Raw genomic sequence first — 20,495 nt, 5'->3', positions numbered from 1 at the left:
AGTATTTAAATTATGGTTCAATGAAGGACAGTATTTTAAATTTATGTTTTATTCCAGTGAGAAGACTGATGGATTTAGGTTTGGGAGAAGAGCAAGTGGTTAGAGAAATTTAGTATTTTCATGATGATCTAATTTGAACATGAGCATATATTTTTCATGGAGACATTTACCAGCTTCTGAAATTACTGCTTTTGTGACTAATATAAAGATATTATGGGTAAAGCATCACAATAATAGAAACAGATAATTGATTCCATTTTAGAAACGCCTTCCCTCTGGGCTTCTAGTTTTCTTATACCAACGGTAGATTTATTTTGCTGATATCTGGGCTATGCCTAGAAGCTCTAGTTGATGATTCTTATTAAAAAAAAATCTACCACTGTCCTCTGGGATTATAGATATTTGAAAAAGTGCCAGTTGGTTACTAGTGTTTTGCATATAGATGATTATGCCCTAGAAGTGAACCCTAACTAATATCTGTTAATGCATTATCTTCTACAAATCACACAGTGAAACTGGCAGACAGTGTGTCTAGGTTTGATGGCTCTGTCTGCACTTGCCTGCCCCAGGTAAATAGTGCCCTCGTCCTAGAAATCTCCATCGGTGTGCGGATATCTGTCGGCTGCAAAATGACTTTGGCAGCCTGGGAAGCACCCAACTGAATTGGCCACTGTCAGACAAGAGAATAATAAATTGCATTAATAAAAGCAACACATACACTGGTTGACCGTTAGGCAATGGTGTGGAGGCAGCTTTCCGGTCAGCTTGTGTTTATTTCCAGGCTGACATTCTGTTGCTGCCTTAAACCTAGTCCAGATCACATTTAAGTCTTGCCTCTGCTTCCTCTTCCTTTGTCCCATCTGTCTTGTTCCAGCATGTTTCAGGAAAATCTAAAACTGATTCTTTTTATGCTGTTTGATCAGTAGCATCTTTAATTTCATAGTCTCCTTCTTACAATCTCTATGTGTTTGATTTACTAGTCAAGTACAGGCATGCTGTTTAAGGGGAAAAAATAATGTTTTTTATTCATATTTTCTGTCTTTATCTCTGAATTTTTCCCCCCTTTCATCTTTGTGGTCTTTGATTATGGAGTAGCGTAGAGTCTGGACTTGAGAGTCAGGCTGAACAGGAGAGTTATTTCTACCATTTATTACCTCCGACTTTGGACTATTCGCTAACCACTCAGATCCTCAATGTTCTCATCTATGAAATGCTGCTGATGATACCTGCTTCTCGGTGTAGGTGGGAAGATTAAGTCTTGTTGTACATGTGAAATTCACAAGAGGTGAATGTCCTTTTGCTCACTAGGAATGAGAACCCAGATGCAAATAGTAGGACTTGGAGTAAACAAATGATCCATCCACACTGGCAGAAGGAGGGTGCTGCCTGCACGCAGGTGCATGGACACCCCCTAACCCAGAAGCAGCCACGTGCCTCGGGATCTTTCCTCGGGTTCTGAAGCAGTACTTGATGTCCATGAACTAGAAGCCATCATAGGAATATCCTGCTTGGAGTGAGCAGAGGGACTCCAGGGAAGCATTGGCCTCTCCCTTTTCCTTAGATGGAGTGCGTCTGACCAGATATCTGGCCTTTTATGCTCACTCAGAAAGTTTTTCCCTAACTCAGTTCTAGGAGGGAGATGAACTTGTAGAAGTCTGATGGCCAGGCTCCTTTTGTCTGCCTTCCATTGGAACAGAGAAGGGATTGTGAATACTTTGAGAGGTATTTTGTAATTATAGAAAGAAGCTTCTGTCGTTAGTTTTTTGGGGCCAACTTTCCCCAATAATTGTTAACCAACTACCTATTTTAAAGTAAAGTTTCATCCTTAAAAGTGCTTGATGAGACGAGTATCATCTAGATCTTACTATACTAAAAGATCATCTCTAACTGGCAGCATAGCTAGAATTTCAAATAATTGAAGATGCCATTTTAAATTTACTTATTTTTTATTTTTGTTGTTTTTTTTTTAAGTAAACTCTACCCCTAATGGCCTGAACTCATGCCCCCCAAATCGAGAGTCTCATGTTCTACCAACTGAGCCAGCTGAAGATGCCATTTTTAAAGAGTCAACATATATCACTATATATGTAAAGGGTTATTCTTAAAATCTGTTTCTTTTGTTGGCTTTTCATATTAGCATTGAATTTTTCTTGCTTGTCGTAGAAGACAAAGAGGAAATCTTTCTGTTTTAGAGTACCTACTCTGGAAACTAGTCTTCATTGTCCAGTGCAAAAAGAAATTGCCATCAACACTCCGGAGGTGCTAGTCGTAAAAGGCACTAATATGCATTTGTTTCATTACTGTGAAGCACCTGGTGTGATTCCTTCTGCTCTGCATAGTGTCACCCCTTGCCCAGGATTGGGTGCATTGTATTTAGTTAATATAAGAAGTCCATAAACGTTGTCTCTTATCTGGAAGGTATTAGAAAAATGAACTTCCCAGTCTTTCTTGAACTACTCCTATCAAGGTACTGTGCGAAAAGGAGGTACAGAAAGTTCTACTTTCTACTTCTCTTCACTCAGATCCTCCAAATTAATGGTCCTGGGATGAGGAGAGGGTCAGTGCTGATAGGGAAGCCTGTGACCACAGTTGGCAAGACTCTTTAGAAAATACTTGGGAACCTCACAGAAGGCAATTCGCCACAATTTCTGTAGCATCAAGTAAGTCATGGACCTGCTCCTCAGTAGAAAACCCGTAGCATTTTTATCCCATGATTACTTAGTCAGGAAAGCTGTCTAGTGACCCTGGTTATGTTTTCTTAAGTTTTTTTTGAAAAATGAAGCTGTAGATCACATTTAAGAAGACATCTAGGGGACTTAAAAATAATCCAGTTAAAGAAACACTCAGACTTTTCTGGATTGTTGCTGTGATTTGGGAGTTACGTGTAATTGTTGATGCTACTTAAGGTTTGAAATCCTGCAAGGGCATGCATTAGCATTTTTCTAAATTAGTCTGTGATTGAGAAAATTATTAGCTGTTGACATTTTTGAGGAGTGGACACAATTATTACAACATGTATTGTCCATTTGAGATATTTTATACTTGATACATAACCAAATTGTTTCCAGAAATTTCTTTCCTTCTTCTTCCTTCTCTTCATTAATTTCTTTTAGACATGAAGAACAACCAAGGCCTTTTGTGTTACATACATGCTTGAGGAACTCATATGATGAAGTGAGATTCCTGCAAATGTGTTCTCGGGTTCTGGTGTTTTGTCTCCTTCCCTCAAAGGATGTCCAGTCTCTCAGCTTACGTATAATGCTTGCAGAAATACTCACAACAAAAGGTAGACTTTTATAAATAATTCTTATTACTAATGTGATAACAAATATGCAAACAAATGATATGCAAACAAATGTTCTGCATACTACTGTGGATAACACTTTATATAGACCTATGCGGACCTTGTATATCATGGGACATGTGGGAGCTAAGATATTTTCAGATTTTCAAATGTGAAGTGTCACTCAAAGACAGCATTATTTGGCCATCCATGATAACCAAGTTTTTTATGTAACATGTTGCCAAATGCATAATCCATTCTGTTGTTTATTTTGACAAAGGATAATGAGTCCTTATGTTCTTCACAGGGAAGCATCCCTTTAGGGTAGCTTTTGAATTATCCAGGTCAATAATATATTCATCAATGAAAGAATACCTGTACTCAAACTCTAGTGTGCATTTACTTAAAATACTTTTAAGATAGAAGATTCATTGATAATGCCTATATGTAATTTTGTGAACTTGGAATAAACAAAAAAGGAACTGTACCACAGTATAATGTAATTACTAAAGGACGTATAATGAGGGAGATGCTTGGCCAGAATATGAAAAATGGAAGAAAATAAGACCTAAGAGAAATTTCTCTTACCTCAAAATCTCAAATAACATTGCATTTGATATGCATTGATTGAGTGTCTCATTTATTGTCTGTGGTCATTAGTGGATACCAAATATAGAGAAAAGGGAATTTTTAAATTTATTTTTATTTTTTATTTTTGGCTTCACAACCCTGAGATCAACAGCTCAGCTGAGCTCAAGAGTTGGTTGCCTAACCAACTGAGCCACCCAGGTACCCCAGAAAAGGCAACTTTTTTTTTTTTAAGATTATTTATTTATTTTAGAGAAAGAGAGTATGTGTGAGCATGCATGTGTGCAAGTGGTGGGGAGGAGGGGCAGAAGGTGAGGGAGAGAATCCTCAAGCAGACTTGACGCCGGGCTTAATCCCAGGACCCTGAGATTATGACCTGAGCCCAAATCAAGACTCTGATACTTAACCAGCTGAGCCCCCCAGGCACCCCGAAAAGGGAACCTTTTAACCTAAAGTTAGTAGGATGAGTTTGTAGTCGTGTTATTGACTTCTTGACAACTTCTTCCTTGAGGTCTGCATTCACCAGTTGGGAGAACGTTCACTTTCATCTTTTGGCAGACAAAACCTATTGAGCCTTATAAAAAAATAGATAAAAGGAAAATAATCAGTGTACTTAATTTTGATGTCTTTGTTAGGAACCTGGGTTGCAGATGACTTTCTTTCATTATTCCTTTAAACTTAACTCGTTTGTTAAATCAACCACTTGATTGTGGCCGTAGTTGGTAGCATACCCCCCAGAGGGAGCTGTATGTACACGCACACGCATTTTTGAATATTTGAGTTGTTTGTATTTTTCCCATTTGGGTAGTTTAAAAACGTTTCCCAAATGTGGTTTCAGTTCTGTAAAAGAAAAACAATTCCTGGGCGCCTGGGTGGCTCAGTCGTTAAGCGTCTGCCTTCGGCTCAGGTCATGATCCCAGGGTCCTGGGATCGAGTCCCACATCGGGCTCCCTGCTCGGCAGGAAGCCTGCTTCTCGCTCTCCCACTCCCCCTGCTTGTGTTCCTGCTCTCGCTATCTCTCTCTCTGTCAAATAAATAAATAAAATCTTTAAAAAAAAAAAAAAAAAAGAAAAAGAAAAACAATTCCTTTAAAGGACAATACCTTTCTCAGTGGTGCTTTCTTCTTCTTCCCACAGTCTTGAAGCCAGTAGTGGATTTACTTAGTAATCCAGATTACATTAACCAGATGCTACTTGCCCAGTTGGAGCGCAGAGAGCAGATGAATGAACATCACAAGAGAGCCTACACCTATGCTCCTTCTTATGAAGAGTTCATCAAGCTTATTAATAGCAACTCTGATGTTGAGTTCTTGAAGCAACTAAGGTATTTGATCTTTAATTATAGCATGACAGTAGCTACTAATTATCATCCTCTGCCTAGTTAGGTACCAAAACAATGTGGTTGTCAGGGAGGCAGAAATAAAGGAGGTCCATAAATCTTACTACTCAGTGACAACTAAATTTATCCAGTTTCTCCTTTCACAGAGGAATTAGTGTTTTTTTTCCCCCCCCAAGGTATCCTGTTTTTCAAGTAATTAGGTTATAGTAGATTGAAAGCTGTTTAGTTGTAGGAGTAACTACTTAGCTGCTCAGATATTTACTTAGAAAACCATGGGGAGGAGATGGTGTGTTTTTAAAATTACATAATAGAACATTGCATTGATCTTCATTTTTCTTAGAAAATGCAGGCCCAGGTTTGGGAATCATGGGCTCTTGACTAATTATTTTGAGAAAACACATTTGAAATATACCCTAGGAGTCTCTTTGATAGGGGAATGGAATCTTCCTTATCGTACTTGAGATATCTTAAGGCTAAGTGTGTCTGTTTTTGTATATTTATTTTTTATTTTCATAGTATATGCATAAACAGTATGATTATATAGCAATATATAGTTTGTGGATTTTCTAGGCTTCTGTTTCTGTGGTTCCTCTTCAGTTTTAATGTCCCCAAACAATAATACATGGGGAAGAAAGGCAACTCCATATGTCCGTTTTGCTTCTGGTAAGTAATTTTGATAAATTACAGATGGAAAATAAAATATTGACTGAAAAGGTCTTTAAACTCGTTGAGGATTTTAGATTTGTCATATTTGCCTCTGAACTAGGGTCGCCATTAAGGTGAGTTGTGCTGCTTAGTTTTCTAATCTGAATAACACAGTATTGTAAGAGGTAGACATTATAGAGGGTACCATGTTCTTGTAAACCATGTCCTGTATTGATCTAGGTCCTGCAAATGTATAATGATGGCTTCACTTGTATGATTGTGGTTACAGATAATTCAATTCTTAGGGGATGTAATCTCTGGAGATTTATTTATGCTTCTCTTTCCATGCATAATCTTGAATAAGCTATATGGTACTCATTTATTAGAGATTTATAATCATCTGTGTCTGAACCTAGAAATTCTTTTTTGATCACTGTGACCCTTGAGTGTAGAGAACCCAAGAGTCAGTATCCCAGATTTGTTATCTGGGGTGTACAGGTTATACCCACTCAAAGGTTATCCTTATCAGGACTTCCTTTGAAATTTAAAAGGAGTTTAAAGTGTCATTCTATAGAGAGTGAAAGAGCTCACAAGGACAGGACACCCTTGTTGCCTCCTCTTCCCCTTCAAACTGCCAACACACGCACCCCAAGTGCTGGTTCTAGAGATGCTCTTCAAACCTGTGCTCCAGTAGTGCTCTGTCTGCCTGCTGCTGTACCTGTTGTTCTGGATGCACTGCATGTGGTGTGACCTTGGTAACGTGATGACCACCCTCTGTGCAATTACGGTTTTCTCTGAAGACATTGCTTGTGAACAGATGGCACCTCATGTAGATAAACTGAGGAGGCGTTGCATTCCTAAGTACTTTTTCCCTGTTAAGCAGTCTTTCACAATACAGTCAGAAGTGGGTCACTTGGTAACTTCAAGGAAGGCTAAGATAACAATCTAGGATCAATAGTGGCAGATAGTTAACTGAATCCATATTCATTCTACTTCCAGACTTATGAATGAGTGTTCTGTTTTGTGTATCAAACAAAAGATCCTAGCACTGCACACATGTTGACAAAGATAGTGGTGTAATGAAAAGGTACCAAAAGACTTTTTCGAAATCAGAAGTCATTATTTTGAGTGATCAAACATTGGTACTCTAACACAGTTCTGTAGTATGAGATGAATGAATCTTGATTAGAATTAATGGCTTATCTTTTTCAAAACGTACTGGTCAGAGGCTCAGGACTATCTGAAATGCTATAGATATTTTAATATTGGCAGTTCGTCATCTGATAGGTAAAGAAGTAACTCAGTAAGAATTGACCTTTAACTGTTGAATCTCAGATCTGTACCTCTGAAACAAATAATGCAATATATGTTAAGAAAAAAAAAAAAGAAGAAGAAGAAGAAGGTAGCGGGAGGGGAAGAATGAAGCGGGGGAAATTGGAGGGGTAGACGAACCATGAGAGACGATGGACTCTGAAAAACAAACAGGGTTCTAGAGGGGAGGGGGGTGGGAGGATGGGTTAGCCTGGTGGTGGGTATTGAGGAGGGCACATTCTGCATGGAGCACTGGGTGTTGTGCACAAACAATGAATCATGGAACACTTCATCTAAAACTAATGATGTAATGTATGGGGATTAACATAAGAATTAAAAAAAAAAAAAAGAATTGACCTTTAGAAAACAAAAGCCCCAGGATAATTGGATAACCTGCTTTTGTCACAGTAGGGGCATTTTGGATTGCTTTCACCTGAGTGGCCAAAGAGGACACTAGGTATCCTGATTTGACGCTTTCCCTTTAAACATGATGAAATAAAAATGGTATGAGCGCTTAAATCTTTCCGTAAGATCACTTCCTCTTGATGTCATAAATAGGGCAACACTGAAGTCTAACACACTGGGTGTCCTGAGAGGCAGGCCCTCTGTTGAGCAGAGAGAGGCTTAAGGGGCAGTAGAAATGCTGAACTAAAGACATATGGCTTACACCCCATTAAATTCACCACTTTAAAATATATGATTCAGTGGTTTTTAGTGTATTCAGACTGTGCAGCCATTACTTCTAATTCCAGAATATTTTCGTCATTTTAAAAAGAAGCCCTGTTGGGGCGCCTGGGTGGTTTAGTCGTTAGGCGTCTGCCTTCGGCTCAGGTCATGATCCCAGGGTCCTGGGATCGAGCCCCGCATCGGGCTCCCTGCTCGGCGGGAAGCCTGCTTCTGCCTCTCCCACTCCCCCTGCTTGTGTTCCCTCTCTTGCTGTGTCTCTCTCTGTCAAATAAATAAAATCTTTAGAAAAAATAAAAAAAATAAAAATAAAAAAATAAAAAAATAAAATAAAAAGAAGCCCTGTGCCCATTAGCAGTCACTCCCCATTCCTTCTCCACCCCAGCCCTTGGCAACCACTAATCTACTTTCTGTCTCTGTGGATCTGCCAGTTACGGACGTTTCATGTAAATGGAATCGTGCAACATGTGGCCTTTTGTGTCTGGCTTCTTATATTCAGCATAATATTTTCAAGGTCATCCATGTTGTGGAATGTATCAGTACTTCATTTCTTTTTTTGGCTGAATAATATTCCATTGTATTAATACACCACATTTTGTTTATTCTTTTGTCAGTCGACAGATAATTTGAGTTGTTTGCATTTTAAAGAATGCCTTTTGAGTTATCATTGAGCATCTTCAGTAGTATTATCAGAAAATTCCTAATCTCTTCCTAACCACCCATCTCATATATATTCCTATTCCATATATTCCTGTTCTCTTTTGTGTCTTCCACGTTACTGTTGGGTTTTCTTTCCAACAAAGTTCATAGAGTCCATGGGGAGGACACTTGGAGAGGTACTTTGGTGATTCGATTATCAAACTCTTAAAGTGCCTACTCTATTAGAAAACAATACATTTTCAGATTTAATTAAGTTGATGTAATGACTGAGTGCAACTAAATGACCTATCTTTCTGACCTCTGTCCCTTTATAAACTTTCAATTTTGTAATCTTGGGAAATATGTTGATGACTTCCTTTGGAAGGGCTGCAAATTTCTCTTATAACAAGAAGTCGTATACGTTAGTCAGCATAAGCTATGGGATCATGGTAATCTTGAAGAATATATAGTCCCCGCAACAGCTTGGCAAAGAAGCTTGGGAGAAAATACTGTGAAGGGCATTTTCTCTATGAGACCATTCCTTGGCCTTTGCTGTAGATAAAATTTCAGGCAGTTCTGTTTGATATTGTACTGGTATATCTTGTATCCAGGGGGCAGTGTCCCTATTCATTGTATCTTAGGGTAATCTGAGGGCTAACCTTATTCTCTGCTTCTTGCACAGATTGAACTAGAAAGGCTGCCAGGAACAACTCTGCAGTGGTAGAGGTTGATCTTTTTGCTCAAAAAAAGTGATGCTGCATAAACTCTCTGGTTACTGGGCTACTTATTATTTATCTGATAGAAAAATTGCTCCGTATTCAAGGGTCAGGACTACATCCTGTTACTGACAGGCAAAATTGCTTTTTATCAGACTCTTGTCTAAAGCCGGCACTGACGAAGCTTATCAGCTGCCTCGCACTAATGGAGTGGCTTTCTTCCACCATAGTCTGAACTATTCCGTTTTTCTTGTACAATGAGAGTATGCCACTGTCTGACTTTATTAGCATTTTAGGTCACTATCTTCAAATTGCCCTCAGTAAGATTTTAAGATAGGCCACCTAAGCAAGGAATGTGTCTTATTTAGACTTAAGCAGTTGATGAAACCATCCCCTTTTATTTCATACATATTTGGGAGATAGATGCGTATTTTCTAAAGGAAATAAAGTCATTAAACTCTGCTGGGTTGGAATGCATTAAAAACAAACAACCAAACCAAAAAAGCCTTGAAGGTCATATTTGTAGTTCTGTGACAGTTTGTTTTTTTCGGAGTCAGCATGAGCTGCTTTGACAGTACGATCATGGAGCTGGAAGTGCTCCCTTCGCGTACACTAAACCAGTGGTTTTTGACCTTGGCTATATATTAGAATCACCCAGGCTTTAAAAAAATTACAGCTGGATATCTCACTGTCCTTTGCAGCTACTTCCTTTTTCTTCTTTTCTGGCATCCAAGATGTGGAAGTGAGGATGTGGTGGCTGGACTGGTATAACATTTTGACTTTTCCAGCGTCTTCTAGTGGAAGCAGTGATCCACTCTGCCAACGAGACAGGAGCCAGAAATCTGAATGTCCTGTTGATGCAAGATATTAAAGGACAACTGAACAGATTCCCACCGCCCGTGTGGGTGGTGGGGTGGCGACCACCGTCAGGAAGGCAAACCAGAGGTCAGAGTAAAGACACATCCGTTATCGAGACTGGACGATTACAGCTGTACTAGAGAAAGCGATGTGTGTTCCTTTATTTTGAAGAGAAAGAGGGAGTGGGAGTAAACATTAAACAAAGGGGAAATTAAAGGTTCTGCCCTTATAGAACCTCCTACGAGGGAGCAGGCGGATCATGGCCCAGGAATACCCTGTTGCCTGTGTTGTGTGTGTAATTCCTCGGCATGTTTGCACAAAGTGCTTGATGGAAGCAATTTGCTCCTCCATGAGAAATACACTTGCCTAGGCTTCACCCCCAGGGATTTTTATATAATTGGCCTGCAGTGGAACCCGAGCATGAGTGGTTTTTAAACGCCCTCCAGGTGATTATAAAGTGTAACTAGAATTGAGGATCTCTTTTAAATGGAATATTCTTCCACTTGCTACCAATCTCAAGTCTCGGCTAGATGTCCTATAGTTGTTATATTCTAATTCTTTGAAAACTATTTATCACTGTTTGTGAGAGCTAGTAACTGTTGAGAAGAATATTGATTAATCCAGACACCTCATTCTTCTACCATGTTTATTGTAATGAATAAAGGGCGTTTTGTCACTGGTGATCCTGAGAGATGTATTTAACCCAAGATTTCTCAGCCTTAGCGAAAATGCCATTTTGGCCCAAACAATTCTTGGTTGTGGGGGTGGTTCTATTTATTGTAGAATATTAGCATCACTAGCTTCACCCATTGGATGCCAGTACCACCTCCGTAGTTGTGACAACCAAAAACATCCCCCAGACATTGCCAGATGTCCTCTGGAGGACAAAATTGCCCCTGATTAAAAAGTATTACTTGAATCCCATGAAAAGATTGGAGATACTTACATTAGGATTAGATTTAGATGAGGAGGCTAGAAAACCCACAGAATAATGATTACTTACCAAAGTCCAGAGGGTTTTTTCTCTCTTCTATAAAAGAAGTCAGGAACAGGCAGTCTAAGACTGGTAGGAGGGCTCTACGCTCCTCAGGGACCCAGGCTCCATCCAGCTCACTGCTCTGCCATCCTAGAACATTCCAGAGTCCTCGTGGTTCAGGGTGTAGTCTAGAATGCCATTCATCATATCCTAATTCCAGGAAGCAGAATGAAGGCAAGAAAAGATGGTGGCAAAGGTCATGCATTGGCTGTCTTTTACAGAACTACCTGGAAGCTACTGCATGACATTTCTGCTTATATTTTTTCCGTCAGATACAATTATCCTGGGAAGCCTTAGGTTCAGTTAAAAATGGAGGATTCTATTACTAAGGAAAAAAGAAACATAGATGCAGAATGGGCACGTTGCCATTTTTGCTACAGTGCTCCTGTTGTATAGTTGGAGCAAGGCGGGATAGCGCTACTCCCCGCACAGACATTGGACAAGTACTACTTTCCGGGACTAGACATTTGCCAAAGTTAAAGAGATGCCAAGCAAATGCCCAAGAAGGGGAAGCTTCTTTGTTTTTAAGCTACCATTTGTTGAATATCTAACATGCATTAGGTACAGTGAAATTCTTACCATCTGATTGTTGTAACAACTATGTGAATTAAGTATTACTATTCTCATTACGTAGTTGGGGAAGGTAAGGTGACTTGCCCTGGATCACTTAGCTAATAAGGAACAGCTGGGATTTGAACTCAGGTCTGTCTGACTTGAAATCCTACCTGTAAAGGTGGGTAACCGGCTAGCCAGGTGGGCAGAAAAGAGCAGCGCACACGGCCCCTCCCTTGTGGGACTTCCTGCAAGTGGGGCGGCCAGTCTCTACTGTCCAGGAGCCTTTGCAGGCACTAATCCTTGCGTGGGGAACAGTGCTGCCAGAAGTGCCATCCTTTGTTAGGGAGACAGGGAAAGGCTGCCAGAGAGACAAGAAAATCGGGGCAGCCTGTCACTGCCGTAACTTCATTTGCTGCCAGTCCGGTCTTTATTAGATTTTTTCAGTTCTGGATTTGTTTATTTCTGACCCCTTACTTAAGAGCAACATGGAGAATCTAAAAATAGTAGAGAGGAAATGCTAATAATGAATAAAAGGTTTAAAATTAGAATATTAAGTATTATTTCGCTTGGAGAAATGAAGGAAACCTTTTATCGAGTGTGTACTGAGATGGATTTGTTTTCTGTTTTACTGCGATAAAGCAAGCGGGAATGGCCATAATGGATAGGTTAATTTAAGAGGTCATAAGGAGCAGTGGAATGGGTTACTGAGGGAGTTTGCTAAATGGTTTTTCTTCAGAGGTTAAGGGGATGGATTTCATCTCTGAATTAGTTCAGGGGCATTTGCACATGAAGATTAGTACACTAAAAATATTAAAATTCCTAAAATTGCATGCTTCTGTGTAGGAGAATTTAAATTATTTGAATGTTTGGTGCTTTGAACAGTGATTCTGAAGATAGATTTTGAGTCATGAGCAGTAAAATTGGATTACGTTATAGAGGAACATGGAAAAAGAAATCGAGCATACCTTCAGACAAACTGCTCCACCATGTCAGAAATCAGTAAGCACATATAAACTGCGAAGGAAAGGTTAACGTGGGTGGGCAAGGAGATGAGAAATCATGAAGTATAAAACAAAGAGAAGCCTGGCAAATTTTTATGAAAAGAATAAATGAATATAAATTTAGTTTAAAAAAAAACCACATTAAAATGCAAGGCTGCTTATGGAAAACGTTCAAAAAGATCTTTCAGTTTTATAAAAAGTAAAAGTACATTGACTTCAGAATTTAATTCCTTCTGTTGGTGTCTGAGAAATAGCAGAGGGCACAGAGGTGGTAGTTAAACATATGGGAGAAAACAAAATACCTTCATTTAAGAGGAAAGATAAGTATTGATGGCAATGGAAAATTTGATCTAAGGAGGGGATATTTGGGATAAAGAAGTTTATGATCTCTGAAATTAAAGAATTCATGATGTGCTTATAATTGGAGCAACACTGGCACGGTGGGTAAGGTGTATCTGCTTTATGAATGACCATGAGGACCATGAGTCCATTTACATAAAGCACTCCGCCCAGGATCTGCATATTCCGCATTGTTAGTTACTGCTATCGTTACGATCTCAGACCAAGGATTGCAAGTAGATCTAATTTCATGTGGACACTGATCACTTACTTGTGGCCCACTAGAGTGCAACATTTTATTTGGGGGTTTGAGGAGGCCCAATAAATAACAGTGCTCCTCTCTCCAGCCTGAGGTCTGAACCACCTAAGGGCTAAGGAATAAGCCAAATGAAGGCCAGAAATCTTGCTCTTATTACTGATAGATGATGGAGAATGTAGTTTATATATGCAAGCAATGACTCTCTAAAATGGAATCTCAGAATCAGACATTCTTTCCCACCTGGCTTTGTCCCTGATTCTCCCTCCCGATCCCCATCTTTCTGGCAGGTGCGGAGTCCACGTGCTGGCTGTCCTTGGAGGCAGAGAACACATGCTCTGAAGAGGAGGAGAACAGAAGGGCTGTGCTTCACATGCCCGGTTCCTCCTCCTCTGTGGTCAGTTTAAAGACCTCTTCCTTCTCTAGAGCATAGAGGAGAAGATGAGAGAGAGCTGGAGAGAGGCTGGGGATGAAGCCCCTTATACTTCGAACAAAACATCAAGAGGAGGTGGTGGGGTGGATGGGTAGCGCTCTTTTTTTGGAAAAAACAAGCAAAAGTGGTGGTGCTGGGTCTCTACTCGATAGAGAAGAATTTTATGATTCACCAGGTTCACTGAAGGAATGGTAGTGAAGAGTATAGAAGTGGTGTGCTGGTAATTTTTAAAAACTGGCTATTTTGGGAAGGGGCAAGAAACCCTGACTCGTCGCATTTGCTGGTTTCTGTGGTGTTAAGACTAAGCTGCCAGGATGAGCTCACTGAATGGGAAGTTGGGAAGAGATTTGTCGCAGCAACCCTCCTATACATAGTGGCTCCACCATGCTGACACAGTAGACGTGAGTAACCGTGAACATAGGTGCTGGCCCAATCCAGTTATTAGGAAATGATGAGTTGTAAGTACTTTCACCTTTTAAAAAGTACAGTTTAATCGCAGGTTTGTATCATTTTAATAATGGTAGATTTTAATTCCTGAAAAGTTAACAGCCGGCTCTCCTGAGCCGACACAAGCCTTGTGAGCTGGCTCCAGCATATTGCTGAGTAGTGGCCACACGCTCTGTCTTTTGATGACCCTGCACTACACAGAAATGCAGTTCTCCTAGAGGTAGATGAGGGTTAATAACAAAAAGTCACCCTATAGCGACCAGTCTCGCTATCTAAAGTAGACTCTACCCACAGACATGGGCTCGAGTCAGATAGGCTTGGATTTTGCAGACCTGGCTTGCACTTGGCTTCCTTTCTTATAGGCGGTGTGGCCTTGGCAAGTCATGTATGCTCCAAGCGTCAGTTTTAACTGTGAAGTGGAGAAAATAGTTCCTATTTCATACGACTGTTGTGATAATTAAATGAGATAATGCATCAGCACAGTTCTGAGGACAGACCTGCTAGGATCCCAATAAAGAGCTAAAAATATAACCGTGAGCAGGAGAAGGCAACAGAATTCTCAGATCCTGACTTGAACAGGGTTAATGGATGAGATGAGGCAATACAATCTCTTATGTCAGAAAAACTTCAAAGTGTAGGAGAAAGTCGTTAGGACATTTTCAGTACAGAACATAAAACTAGGCAACTAAAGATGATATTCAGTAAGCATCCTGAATGAAAATGCCTCAGGCAAGAATTGAGAATGGACTGTAACATCAGTGGTGCTATACACTGGTCTATAAATAAACACTTTATGGTGATATTAATAGCTGATATAAAGATATGAGAAACACTAGTAGAAACGAGGTACAGGTAGCAGAGAGAAAAATTTTGGCCGCCTTGAGGTTAACTGAAGGACACCAGCTAGCCAGTGGTGACATAACTTAGCTTGCTTTTGTAACATGTAATTTCCATAGACTTCTGGGAACTAGAAAATGAATATATGGTAACATGTTATTTTAGGAAAACTTAAAGATCTAAACCAGATGAAGAAAATAGAAGCCACATTGCAAACACATGACAATACTTGGTATTTTCCAGGTTATTTTCTGTACACATAGCATGAATTGTGTATGTGTGTTTACGTAAGTTCGGGATACCGCAGGCTGCTCTGGTCCAGAACTTTCTAACTGGTGTGACTCAAATGTAATGTATAGGTGTGTGGGGATCAAGGTTTCCTCAGCCCTCCAGGTGGCTGGGTAGGACCTGGGATGGCGGTTCTGTTCAAATATTATCATTTGCCATGTGTGCCACGAATGGAAAAAGCTTAGGAAGCATGCCTTAGTCTTTCTGTGGAATCGGCTGCCTTCTACACACTAGAAAAATGGAAAACTGGTTTAAAAGCCCCATTAGAGGAAAGAGACTGACTACTCTGAGTCCTGACTGAAAATACTTCCCCAGTTGGTACTACAGCTTAATGGCACTTCCTGCTTAATACGATTAAACACACCCCGTGGGAAGATAGCTCTGAACCTTGTTGTTCTCCTCAGACAGAAAAACTAACCTGAGAGACTTTCCTTGGTTCATAATATTGGCGAAGATTAAAAATTTGACACCCAGGGTTGGCAAGGATGTAGGAAAACAGACGACCTCATGTCCCCCTGGGAGGAGCATGAATTATTGCCTTTCTGTATCACAGTTTTATAATATGGAAAGCAGGTCACAAAATGGGTATTCCTTCTGATACAGTTATTATTCATAAGCACTTATTTTAAGGAAATAATCATGAACGTGTGAAAAGATTTTTCCAAGAAAGTTTCCTGCAATTTTATTTAAAATAGAGAAAAGCTTGAAATAACAGAATGCGTAACCATTAGGGCTTAGTGAAAAAAAGGTGTCGACACACCTGTACAATGGAGTGCCACTTAACAGTGGTGCTGCATCAGAGTATTTAATAATATGGAAGATGGTATACATTGAAAAGGCTCTAAGGCCTTTTATAGCATAAACCCAGTCTTAGAAAACAAAAAAATTTGTTTGAAGAGAAGTCTGTAAATACTCACCAAGTGTTAAGTGTGATTGACTTTGAATGTCGTGCTTTGTATATTTTCCCATTTTCTTCAGTGAATATATGTTACTTTAGAGAAAGTAAAAATGGGTTCAGCTTGAGGAAGTAAAATCTGCCCAGCCATTTATCAGGTTGGAATAACAGATACTAAAACCAGCTACAAAGTTAACAGGAAATGATATATTTTTTTTCCAAGTATGCATAGCAGCTGTAAAATGTCATAATGATAACCTTCTTTGAATGACCACCGCTTTCTTATTCACTGAGAAACTTTGCTCTCTAAAATCTTAGATTTTGCCATTTGAAATTATTTCGGTAAGAGTGACACATCCTATTCTTGCCTGGAGGGTTTCAGTCACTTTGACACAGAGAAGCCCCCTCATTTATATAAGTCAGAAGTAGAGCTACAGATAAGGGGTTTTCTGGACTAACCATTCCATGTTTATTATAACTTTGTAGTATCCAGGAAAGTGAGACCCTGGATCTATGTGAAATGATGATTTACACAGCTCTGCTTTGAACCTGTCAACATGCTCCTTCATTTAAAATTTCATCTACACTCCATACTTCCCCAGAATCCCATTGAAGCTATCTTTTCCTTGATTTGGGGAGACACCCCATGTTTCTTCATGCTTATTGAAATGAGTCAATAAACCTTATTTTGTTGGACTTCAGTGACCTTGGTGGCCTTAAATTGATTAGGCTGAGATACTTTTATAATCAGGAGAAAAGTAAGGCTACTTAAAAATTTTTATATATATATTTTACAAACACGCACACACAGCATCTCCTTAAATACTGCATATCTAAAGGGTCAACCAACAGCGGTGTTAAGGGACAAAAATAATAGTTAATATTTATTAAACTCTCACTATGGGTTGGGCACTATTCCAAATTTTTTTAAAGTTGTTATCTCATTTAATATTCACAAATACTGTTACTTTTGAAATAATTTTCAAAATAATATTTTGAAATAATATTCAAAAATATGGTTAGTCTTTTTACAAATGAGGACTCTTGAGTTTTAGAAAGCTTAAATAATTTTTTCAGGGTGACACAGTAAGTGTTGGAAGCAGGATTTGAACACAGGCCACCTGGTGTCAGAGCTCACATGCTTGACTACTCTGCTACACTTAGCTGGGAAACAGCTTTAGCGTAGCCAGCTGAAATCACCATGGCTTTATTTCTTTTCAAATGTTGTAACTGAAGTCCCTCTAAATGAAAACACTGTCCCTAGCCTAGCACAAAGTAGCCTGTAGCAACTTTGAAAACATTATTTTTAACTTTTAAATGTTTTAAAAACCTGTTTATGTATATGGTATTCTAGTCTATGTTATTGCTAATTTTATTTTATTTTATTTATTTTTTAGAGAGGGAGTGTGTGTGTAGGGGTGTGTGTGTGTGTGCGCGCGTGCATGTGCGTGTTCACGCGGTAAGGAGGGGCAGAGGGAGAGGGAGAAGGAAAATCTTAAGCAGACTCTGCGCTGAGCATAGAGCTGGACATGGTGCTCAATCTCATGACCCTGAGATCAGGACCTGAGCCAAAATCAAGAGTTGGGATGCCTAACTGACTAAGCCACCCAGGCACCCCTGTAATTGCTAATTTTAGCATAAAACCTATTTTAAACCATTTACCATATTGTACACCTGAGGGTTTATTCAGCTTTTGACTCTCCTAAGACATTCCAGCATGTGCACATCCAAGACAGATCTAAAATAGTAATTAAAAAAAAATTGTGTAAGATGTGTGTAGAGAATTGAGGAGACTAATATTTGTGTGTGCGTGTGTGTGTGTGTGTGTGTGTATAAATAACTTAGAAGTCAATTCTGATAGAATTCCAAAGTTCTGAACAATTGGCAGTAAAAGGCAATAAATGTATATATTTCTAAGGTGATTATTTTGAAGACTAATTTTGTAGCATTTCGGGTGAGTTTGAGATGGTGGGAAGACTTCAAAAATACAAACCTGCCCTGAGTCTTTATTAATGTAGCTGAGTGTTCAAAACTAAAGAGAGGTGAGGTGATAACTCGGGCAAGAGATGGCTGTCTTCATGTGACCTTTTTCTTGACCCTGGAATAAGAGATACTGGAGGTAAGATCTCACCATAGCTGGAAAAGAACCAAAATCTTGTTAGTGGCTTCCTCTTAATATTGGAGTTTACATTATCATTTTGGAAAAACACATACTTGTGCACTTCCGATCAAGAGGATGTTCGCAAATATCAGTCCTCCAGATTCTTGAACCAAACTCAGCACCAGCAAGGCCATGCACTCCTCTGGATGAAGAAAGCCAAGTGAGTGCTGACTATTCCTAAGAGCTGGGTAGATAGTCCTCCCGGAGGACTAGGAACCCTGTGCCAGCAAGGATAGCCGCCAGCATTTGGATGTACAGTTGACCGTTGAAGAACGTAGGGTTGAGATTCTAATCCCTCGTGCAGTCAGAAGTCCACGTATAAATTTTAACTCCCCTAACACTTAACTACGAATAGCCTATGGTTGATTGGCAGCCTTATCAATAGCATATACAATCAACACGTTTTATATGTGATATGTATTATGTACTTATAATAAGCTAGAGAAAAGAAAATGTTAAGATCATAAGGAAAAGAAAATACATTTATAGTACTGTACTGTATCGAAAAAAATCTGCATATATAAGTGGACCCACATAATTCAAACCCATGTTGTTCAGTGGTCAACTGTATGTTGTGAGCTTTTTTTGAGAATGAAAGTCACTCATTTCCCACGTCATCTTTTGGTATCAAGTGAAGGTGAATTTTACAAATTCAATAATCATCTTCAAATACCTATTATGTGCAGGGCACTGTGAGGAGGGTTTGGTGTACATAAAGATGAATTAGTTGTGGGTCCTTGGATTTATTCCCCTGCTGTCGAGGTGTTAGTAGTCCAGCATAGGAGACCCATGTGGGTATAAATTGCTAAATAGGAAGCAAGATATTAAGATCAGAAGTGGAGTGCAAATTGCTAAAGAAATGGATAGGAGCAAATACTCTGTCCTGTAGAAGAGAGGTATCTGAGAACCCTGAGAGAAGAATGCTATGAACTGATATTTAGGAACAAATAGGATTTCAGCAGATAAGTGGGAGAGGTTGTGTGCAAGAGGGAGAAGAAACAGAGCAAAGGCTGGGGGTCAGGAAAGAGCTGAGTGTGTGTTGGGGTATTGCATGCAGTCTGGTTTGGCAGGAAAACGGTACCCAAGAGGGACCTAGAGGGCAGTGAGGCTGCAGAGATGATCTGGTGTTGGCCATGCTTGTGTCCTTGGGAGGGCCTGACACAAGATAAACATGAACTCATATTGAATTTTAGGGCAGCAGGAAAGTGGTCAAGAGCATGAACTTTAGAATCAGCAGCCCCAGGTTATCATTTTGGCTCTAGTACTTAAAAGCAGTGAGACCTTGTATAGATTTCTTAATCCACCTGAACAACTTCTTCCTCTGTAATGTGGGGATAATTACAATAGCTATTGTGAGGATTAAATGAGAGAAAGTATCTATACCTGGTACTGAATGAGAGGAATCTGTGTAAATGTTACCTGGTATTTCATGATAATTTTATGGATTCATTTAAGAAGTTTAACTCTTCACTCAAACAGCATGTGTTTCTTCAGTACCATTGTTGACTCATTTGTTCCAGAGCATGAATCACCAAGAATATCAAAAGAACAGATTGTTCAGAATATTACTTGTACCTGTTTAGTTTTACAGATGTTATTGTATATTAATGTAGCTTCTTGTCTTAGTTTGGGCTGCTATAACAAAAATACCACAGGCTGGTGGCTTAAACAACAGACATTTATTTCTCACACTTCCAGACGCTGCGAAGTCCAAGATCAAGGGGTTGGATATTGGGTGTCTGGTGAGGGCCACTTCCTGGTTTATAGAGGGCCTCCTTCTCACTGTAACCTCATAAAATGGAAAGAGCTCTCTGGGGTCTTTTTTTTTTTTTTTTAAGATTTTACTTATTTATTTAAGAGAGAGAGAGCGCACACGCATGCACAAGCCAGGGGGAGAGGCAGAGGGAGAAGCAGACTGACTCCCTGCTGAACAGGGAGCCCAATGTGGGGCTTGATCCCAGAACCCTGGAATCCTGACCTGAGCCGAAGGCAGACGCTTATCTGACTGAGCCACCCAGGCGCCCCTCTAGGGTCTGTTTTATAAAGGCACTTATCTCATTTGTGAGGGCACCACCTATTAGGGGTTAATCACCTTCGAAGATCCCAGCTCCAAATACCGTCACATTGGGGACTAGGCTTCAATGTATGAATTTTGGGGGAACAAAACATTCAGTCCATAATATTC

The 20,495-nt window shown here is 39.7% G+C and overlaps 1 protein-coding gene across 6 annotated transcripts in view; it reads left to right on the top strand.

The window, feature by feature from the left end:
• The window catches only part of SNX25 (sorting nexin 25), a 133,080-nt gene that overhangs the window by 48,371 nt on the left and 64,214 nt on the right, over positions 1-20,495 (top strand). For 5 of the 6 annotated variants that reach the window (XM_064585682.1, XM_064585683.1, XM_064585684.1 and 2 more), the window contains 2 exons: positions 3,114-3,286; positions 5,008-5,194. In XM_064585682.1, the coding sequence (XP_064441752.1) occupies positions 3,114-3,286; positions 5,008-5,194 (360 nt within the window). Of the gene's footprint in view, positions 1-3,113; positions 3,287-5,007; positions 5,195-18,382; positions 18,479-20,495 lie in introns of all 6 variants that reach the window. The other variant, XM_064585687.1, reaches the window with a different exon arrangement.

Source organism: Mirounga angustirostris, unplaced genomic scaffold (genome assembly GCF_029215605.1).
Source record: "Mirounga angustirostris isolate CCGP_5_RB_7025 unplaced genomic scaffold, mMirAng1.0.hap1 SCAF_2, whole genome shotgun sequence".
Classification (NCBI taxonomy): domain Eukaryota; kingdom Metazoa; phylum Chordata; class Mammalia; order Carnivora; family Phocidae; genus Mirounga; species Mirounga angustirostris.
This window is presented reverse-complemented; position numbering and strand designations above follow the sequence as displayed.